Source organism: Danio aesculapii, chromosome 4 (genome assembly GCF_903798145.1).
Source record: "Danio aesculapii chromosome 4, fDanAes4.1, whole genome shotgun sequence".
Classification (NCBI taxonomy): Eukaryota; Metazoa; Chordata; class Actinopteri; order Cypriniformes; family Danionidae; genus Danio; species Danio aesculapii.
Genome location: NC_079438.1, coordinates 15,721,457 through 15,730,087, shown reverse-complemented (window position 1 = coordinate 15,730,087; position 8,631 = coordinate 15,721,457). Strand labels below are relative to the sequence as shown.

Genomic DNA, 8,631 nt, shown 5'->3' with positions numbered 1-8,631 from the left:
CCGCAGATGTTTAGCCCATCAGTGAGTCTAATTATTTACTTGTATAAATGTGTGTAAATTTATATTTTTCATTTTTTTTTATTAATTTCATTAATATTATTGACTAATATGAAAGTGTTTGTTTGATTTATCTACAATACAGTGTGTAAAGTAATATTTTCTGTCTTTTAGTAGATATTAAATGAGAGACTTGCTTTGTTTACCAAACAAGTGGATCTAGATAGATTTGCATTGTAAACATTAAATAAACGTTAAAACAATATTACTTTTCATTTCATGTGTTAAGTTTTTAGTTAAGATACTCCCAAAATAATTTCACATAAATCCACAGAATTTTTACAAAATTCTCCACAGAAATAACAAAAAAAATGTCAGCAGATTCTGTCTGTCCCTAGTTATGAAGTAAAATCTGAAAGAAAAGAGAAACTGGTGTGTAAATTGAAAAGAATCACTTTATAACCTCAAGCAGTCAGGCAGGAACTGGAACAAAATGTTGATTACTTGTGTGAAGACTTGTGTGTATGGCTTTTGTGCTTTTATAGAATAGGAGTTGTAAACATATTCAAGGGCATGGACAGATGGGTAGCATTTTGATTATATGGAGTGGGCCTCTCTGACCCAAAATGCCAGGGCTGTTTTTTTTTTTGTCTCAGTCCAGCCATGGAACTGTTGAACCATGTAATGGCTGTAGTTTGCCCCTGTATTCTTTAGTATATCTTCATTTGTATTCAGCAGAAGAAAATCAAAGAGGTTTGGAACAAGTAGAGGATGAGTAAAGGACAGAATTGCAATTTTTTTGTGTGAACTACTTAAATATTATATTACAGATATTATAAAAAAAAACCCTAGATAGGAAGTTGTGAAAATAGGAAGGAAGAGGTCTTAATTACGAGGATGAGATTTAGACTCATTTTAATAGGTAGTAGTATGTTTTAGACATGAAAGTCATCATAAAGTGGATTATAAACATTTTTCAAAAATTGTCTTAAAAATGTTTAAAAGTTTTGATCAGCTTCAAATACTAAATATCTGTCTGTGTGTGTGTGTGAGAGAGAGAGAGAGAGCAGATATAGTGTAAAGTGGAAAACGAGGGAGAAATGTATCAATAAGTCATGACTAAGAGTAAGTGGCTAAAAAAGACTTTTATTTTGGCGTGGCGCTGTGACGTCATCAGGCTGCGCCGCTCCTCCACTGTGATTCCATGCTGTGATTCAACTAGAGAAAGGTTTGTTTTAAAACTTTTACACATATATAAACCGATTGATTAAAGTTTCAGGTTTTTTCATCCTATGCTAAATCATGTACCTGTTGTTGAAAATAATATTTTAACCCTTTATACAACGTAGTATTATTTTACTCACAGTAATGAGGGCTATTGTTTGAACAGAAATGTGTGTAATAAGAGTTTTAATGAAGGTTTAATTTATTAAATAGCATAATGTCATTCCATTCTAAGTATGAATCACTATATATAAGAAATGGAGTACTAGTTTTAATCAGCTCATTTGTGGCTATTGTTTCTTGCTTGAACTTACTGGATTTATTTTTGTTAATCTCATATAAAGAAACTGTTGAAGAGAAGTTATTTTGTTTCTGTTCATTGTTTTGTTCATTTTAAACAGGATAAAGTGTCCAAACACAGAGAAAAACTCCTGCTGAAGCGACTGATCTCCACACTGTTATAAAGATGGCGTTTATTAAAGAGGAGAGTGAAGATGTGAAGATTGAAGAAACATTCACAGTCAAACATGAAGATCTGCAGGAACAAACAGGTTGATTTTCATTCTCAAAGACCAACTCGGTCATTTGATCCTCATTCAGATATATTTTAATAATAAGAATACTAAATTTAATCCATCTTGCAGCCCTGAGTGTGCTGCCTAGTTCTCCTAAATGCACATAAGCACTCATTGAAAGACAGGAATGAGATGCTTTCCTGTTACTTGTTTTCATGTCTTTTGTCATTATTTTAATGTATTATTAGTGCCCCATTTTCTCTACCTTCTTAAGGTTATTGCTTTTCTTGTTCTTCTACTGTTTGTAAAGCGTCCTTGAGCACTGGCGCTATATAAAATAAATGAAAACAATAAATAAAAAAGTTTAACTGAGCTGAGGATATTTGACCTACAGTATTCTCATAGAAGATATCTGCTATTACGGTGATGTTGGCTTGGTACTTTCCATTTGCATATGTCACTTTGATCACAATTCCCTTTTTTATCAACTTCTTTATGGGTTTAAAGTTGTTTTTAGAAGTTGTTACTAGTTCTCACATATTGTATCTGAGTTAGAATTACATCATTATTATAATAACTAATTACCAGGACTTTTGTGTTTAAACAGGGTTTCTGTGGGGTCTTAAAATGTCTTAAATTCCAAAATCTAAATTTTAGGCCTTAAAAAGTCTTTTAACTTTTTAAAACATTTGTTCATTTTTTTTATTGATTTTTTTCAAAGAAAGTTTGTGTTTGGAAAAGTGTATGGATACAAGTAAAGCTTGCTTGTTTTTACACAATATTTAAAATCTTTTGCTAAGAAATATCTAAAATATTGTAATTTTTTTATCATTCATTTATTATTGTATTATCAAATGTATTAAATCATATTTTTTTTGATAGGGCAAATAAAAATCTTTTCCATCTGGGGCATTTGAAAAATTCCCTTTATGAGTCTAAAATTTCATTCATAATTGTCTTGAAAATGTCATAAAATTCTTGCATTTAACTTGGTGAAACCTGCAGAAACCCTGGGTTAAAGTATGTCAGAAAGCGTGGACACCCCCAATATTAAATATGCTGAATGAAATGGACACTAAAGTAATTAATTATTATAAAACATTGTACAGAATTCTAAACTATATGATGTTGCTGTGGGACGACGTGAAACAAAACAAACAAATTATAGTGGAACAATAACGTTTAGCATTGCACTGACTACAACTGGCCAACAAACTAGTCTAAATGACTTTTGCTGCTTAAGAAATGGATTACAGCATGCTGATGATATGCAAACATTTGAGTGTAAAGTTCGTCAGTATTGACCATATACTTCATGTACCAGCAGGCGCCGCCATTGGAATCTTTTTGCCTGAAATTGTTTTTTTCAAAGAATTAATTTTTGGATCCTAAATACAGTGTTATGCTGCTTAGGCATGAGACGATAACAGTTTACAAGGTGTACCACAGTTTGGAAAAGTCAAGCTTTTAAAACCTTGTATATCTAAGTTTTTTTTAGGACAGTATCTCCAGCAGAAAAAATATCCAAAAATGCAGTTTTAAATAGTAAAGAAATCTGTGTTTCTGAAACAAAAGAAGACAGCAGAAGTCAATGATTCATTTGAATGATTTAACCTGATGACCATGCCTAATGCTGCTTGATGTTGCAAAGTCAAATTTTCATTTTTTTTTTTTTCTTTGTATGTATAGTCATGAACACACTTGTTTGTAGAGCAAGTAGTGCGACCGTTTTCTGCCGTTTATAACTCCTGGTCATTTTTCCAATTGTCAACTGAATTGGAAGTGTTAAAACAATAGCATATGAGATCAGGTCACTATGACATGATTTGACAATTGTGGCTGTTTATCATTGTACTCTAGTTATCCTGAGATCTGATGCTGAGTATTCTTAGGGATTTTCACACTTTAAATGTTTAACCCTGGGTCATTCTAACCCTCGATAAACAGAATCCTGGGTTATCTGTAATCACGTTCCACAATGCTCATGCTATACCTGGTGTTCATTAACAGACGGTCCACATTTCCAAACCCTAGGTTAACATTAATATTTGTATATTTACGTTGTCACTGTCCCTCATTGGACAAACAGCAGGTCACCTTTTTAGATGGCATTTCTGCATCTCGTCAGGTATATAAAATGTCATCTTGCAAGTCTTCAGCTAAGCCTCAGGACATGCGCAAAGGCAAGAAAAAGACAAAAGTGCAACTGAATGAAAACAAGTAGCAAAGTATGTCATCCTGCCATCCCCTCATAGCTCCAGTTTACAGCAAACGTGACATTAAGCATTTGCATAAGTTCATTTATTCATTTTCCTTTGGCTTAGTCCCATTATTCATCAGGTGTCGCCACAGCGGAATGAACCACCAACTTATCCAGCATTTGTTTTAAACAGCGGATGCCCTTCCAGCTGGAACCCAGTACTGGGGAGCATTTGCACAAGTTATATACAATAATGCAAACTCACAAATAAAAGCGTGAATTATGCATACCTAATATGAACGTGCAGGATTTGTCTCAATCACGTCTTATAAGAAAGTGAAAAATTTTTAAATCCAGTAGTAGATACACATGAGGGAACACAACAGTAATCTAGAGCGAGTGGTCATTGATCATTTGCATTTAAAGCCACAGGCAAAAATAGAGCTTGGTTTTCCTCTGACCCCCAAAATGAAATATTCTGCAAGGTATATGATCTGATTTTAAGCCGAAACCTCAGACACATTCTGGGAACACCAAAGACTTATTTTACATCTTGTAAAAAAAGGTTCATAATAGGAACCCTTTAAAGGGATAGTTCATGCAGAAATGAAGATTTCCTGACCATTTACTCTCCCTCATGTGGTTTTAAACCTTTATGAGTTTCTTGATTCTGTTGAACGCAAAAGAAGATATTGTGAAAAAACACTGGCTTCTTTTGTGTTCCAGAAGAAAGGAAATATTTAAAACCACAAGATGGAGAGTTAAGGGTAAGGTCATTTTAATTTTTGGGTGAAACATCCATTTCATGCTTGTCGCTTTGTGCCTTCATACTAAAGTTCACTTTTTTTGTTGTTTGTTTAAGACCTGATGGTGCTGAAAGAAGAGACTCATCAATGGAATAAAATGGAAGAGAAACAGCAAGACATAACGACTGATGAAAAAGCCACACTGACTAAAAAGACTTCACATGGAAGACATCTGAAATCCAAATCTGAGTGTAATTTCAGCTGTAAACAGAGTAGAAAGAGTTTCAGTCAAAAGCCAAACCTTGATGTTCACATGAGAGTTCACACTAGGGAGAACCCTTACACCTGCGAACAGTGTGGAAAGAGTTTTCCTAAAATCCATGGCTTTAAAGCCCACATGAGAATTCACACTGGAGAGAGGCCGTACACATGCCAACAGTGTGGAAAAAGCTTCTGTCATGCAAGAAACTTGGCAGTGCACAGGAGAATTCACACTGGGGAGAAGCCTTACTCTTGCCCTCAGTGTGGAAAGAGTTTTAATCAAAATAACAACCTTGAAGTCCACATGAGAACTCATAATAAACAAAGAATATTTACTTGCACACAGTGTGGGAAAAGTTTTGCTAAAAAACAAAACGTTGACCTCCACATGAGGATTCACACTGGAGAGAAACCTTACACATGCACTGAGTGTGGTAAACATTTCACATATAAATCCACATTCAATAACCACAAGAGAACTCACACTGGAGAGAAACCTTACAGATGTACAGAGTGTGGTAAAAGTTTCCTAAATAAAACCACACTCGATAAACACATGAGGATTCACACTGGAGAGAAACCTTACAGATGCACAGAGTGTGGTAAAGGTTTCAGATGTAAAAGCACACTCAATCACCACAAGAGAACTCACACCGGAGAGAAGCTGTTTGCATGTGCTGAGTGTGGAAAGAGCTTCACAACCAAACCTAGCCTCATAAATCACATGAATGGTCATACTGGAACCCTAGTGTTCACATGTGATCAGTGTGGAAAGAGTCTCACACGCAAAGACGCCATTAAGCGACACATGATGATTCACTCAGTAGAGCGTTTTAGATGCAGTGAGTGTGGAAAGGACTTTAAACATAAAAGAAGCCTCAGCGCTCACATGAAGCTTCACAATGGAGAGCAGAGTCCTCAACATTTAGGCCTTGTCCACACAAACACAGGTAAATTCAAAACGGAACCTTTTTCATGTAGTTTGGTTGTTCATTCACCAGAAGTTTATTTATAAACTACTTTTGAGAGGATCACATGCTTATGATTGTCCACGGCTGGTCCTGCATTAGCTAACACATGATTCACCAATCAGATGAATCCTGACTCACTATAAATAATCAGAGTTTCTTAGCTCAGTTATCTTCATCTTGAAGAATCCCTCTCCCACCCCTACTCTCCCTCCTTTCTAGATTGGTGCCAAATTAGTTGCCCATAGTCGAGCTCTTAGAAGCCATATATCTTCCTTTAGCCATCTCTATATCTGTCATTAGAACAGAAACAAGTCTGGGGATTTCATCAAGATCTACCAGAGCTCAAACTCCTCTCTCTCCCTGCTAACGGAAGGGAGTCCAGGGCTTGAGGATCTTATGAGCTTAGGGCTCTCTCCCGGGACAGCATACCAAACAAGTGTGAACTCTTGAATACATATCAAGTTACTGGAAATGAAACCCTTTGAACACCTGAAGATGTAAACTCAATAACTGAAGAGGGGTGAAGATTTTGACAACTGTTTTGTACTGTAGATCAGGGCTCACAGCCCAGTACCAGGTTGTGAGAGTTGCTACCGGGCTTCAAGAATGCAAAATAACTCTATATGTTGATAGACTGTGTGGCTTGTTTCACATGCAAACACCTACAGGAACTCAAGAATTGTGACCCAACCAAAGCAGTTGGGTAATCTCTTACTTGAAGATCACTGACGAGAAACTGCACTATTGTCTTCAATAAAGTTTTCTCCCCATAAGAACTTTGGTCAGCTTGCTTACTTTATGTATTAGAGTCATTTATATATTGGTGAGCCACCCAAGAACAGTTTAGTCAAGTACAGCAAAATCTGACAATGTGTTTCAAACTATTATGAACCAATAACCATATTTGTGCACATTGCACACTTGCAAATCGTTTATTAATTTACCAATCAAATGGTCAGCTCTGAAAAGAGAATTAGAAAGATCAGAGAGGAGAAAATGTTTGTGGATATGCAGGGAACACTGTCCTACATCCTTAGATTGTGTTTTTAATTATTCACATTGTTTGATTGTTGTCGAATGAAAGTCCGGCTAAACTTGTGTGGTGTGAACTCGCCATAAGGCAATGACAGTGACCGACTGATGCAGACTCTCTAAAGCTCTGTTCAGACTACACAATGCCAATTGCCAGTTACAACAGATCAGATTTGTGTCAGATTATGAGATTTTAACTTGATCTAATCTTAATGTGTTGTGGGTACCAAATGAAGACTCAAACACTACACATTTATTTAAATTGACTAATTTGAAAAAAGAAACAATTTTCTTCATGAAGACAATTAAACTTTTCTGTAGACAACTGGCTGCCTTTAAAGATACGTTCATGTGAAAACTCACACATTCCTACAAATAAATAAATGTATGGGAAACTCAGCGTCGCTATTGTGAATGCGAACATGAGTGATTTGTTAGCTTACATGCTAATACCAGTACTACAAAAACCTACATTTATGAATGAAGAATTTTGCAAAGCATAAAGGTTGTTAACCAGGTAATGCTGTGTAATATTTTCCTTAGTTACACCAAATTTAACTTGTTTATAGCAACAAGCGTTTACATGGATATTGACATGAGACATTCTGTCATGTACATGAGTATATGCAATTGTAGAAAATATGCTCAGTGGTTTCAATATCACTCTCACAACATTGACAATTGACAAGAGTTATCCTCAGTATCACATTTTAATCTCAGGAATTGTTTTGATGGATACACATCAATAATCATTTTAAACTGAAGCTCTTTAATTTTGGGGAGAATTAGATAATAAATGTAACTTGTTCTTATTTTTTCTTATTCCTATGAATTCACCCTCTACTGCACGGCTTAACCATATGGCAACATGATACTTATGTTCATTTCCCTGCCACTGTTTCTTTAAGACCAACATATTTTTTTTTTGTTGGAAAGAGAAAACCTTAAAGTAGCCAATGATGTGCTTTGGTTAAGTCACATGACATGCAGTGTTTTTCTCTAGCACGATTTCTGACAGACTGATGTTTATTGTGAGGAGTTGCTAAATGCAAATGTAAACGTCAATAAAAACAGGATCAAATGATGTCAGATCCACAAAAAAAATCTGAAACATCACCTCCAGTAGGTTATGATGACATATTCACAACTCAATGTTTTAAAATCAAATTAGTTTTTTTGTAAATCGATCAACTGTATGTGTTACCAAATGGCAACAATGTGCAATAGTGGAACATGCAATATTGCAATGGGTTAGCTAGCTAGCAAGGTCAGCTGTGAACTTTTAAGTTGTAACAATAACAACATGAATGCTAGTAATATAATGTTGATTAGCCATGTGTTAATGGCATTTGCATTATGGATAAAATCTAGTTTTAATAGCAATACTACTTTTGAATAGATATGAATACAGGAAACAGTGTATTAGCGAACACCACCATGTTCGATGGTAAGTGAAAGAAGAAAAGGGCTTCTCCTGCAGAGGAAAGTGAGGATGGGATGGGTTTTAGTGACCATGAGAAGGATGCAGACTGGACATTTGATAGAGACAGTTCAGGTAAGTTAGCTCAGATGCAGATAAGACAGGCGTAGTATAGTATATAGTATAATATATAAACATTGTTAGCTAGTAGCTACATTATTCTGATGCATCTGGAAATACTAGACTTGTTATTTATTTGTTATAG

At 35.2% G+C, this 8,631-nt stretch overlaps 1 protein-coding gene across 1 annotated transcript; it reads left to right on the top strand.

Moving 5' to 3' along the window:
* Window positions 1–1,175: 1,175 nt before the first annotated feature.
* On the top strand, window positions 1,176–6,676 carry LOC130222110 (gastrula zinc finger protein XlCGF52.1-like). The gene is made up of 3 exons (XM_056454743.1): window positions 1,176–1,225; window positions 1,623–1,772; window positions 4,799–6,676. The coding sequence occupies exons 2-3, from the start codon at window positions 1,688–1,690 to the stop codon at window positions 5,956–5,958; spliced, it is 1,245 nt and encodes a 414-aa protein (XP_056310718.1). The 5' UTR covers window positions 1,176–1,225; window positions 1,623–1,687; the 3' UTR covers window positions 5,959–6,676.
* Window positions 6,677–8,631: the final 1,955 nt, after the last annotated feature.

Excerpts from the sequence above, each read along its gene's own strand:
- LOC130222110 (XM_056454743.1), top strand. The coding sequence starts at position 1,688 with ATGGCGTTTATTAAAGAGGAGAGTGAAGATGTGAAGATTGAAGAAACA. Across the intron at positions 1,773-4,798 it reads AGATCTGCAGGAACAAACAG|ACCTGATGGTGCTGAAAGAA; the intron begins GTTGATTTTCAT and ends TGTTTGTTTAAG.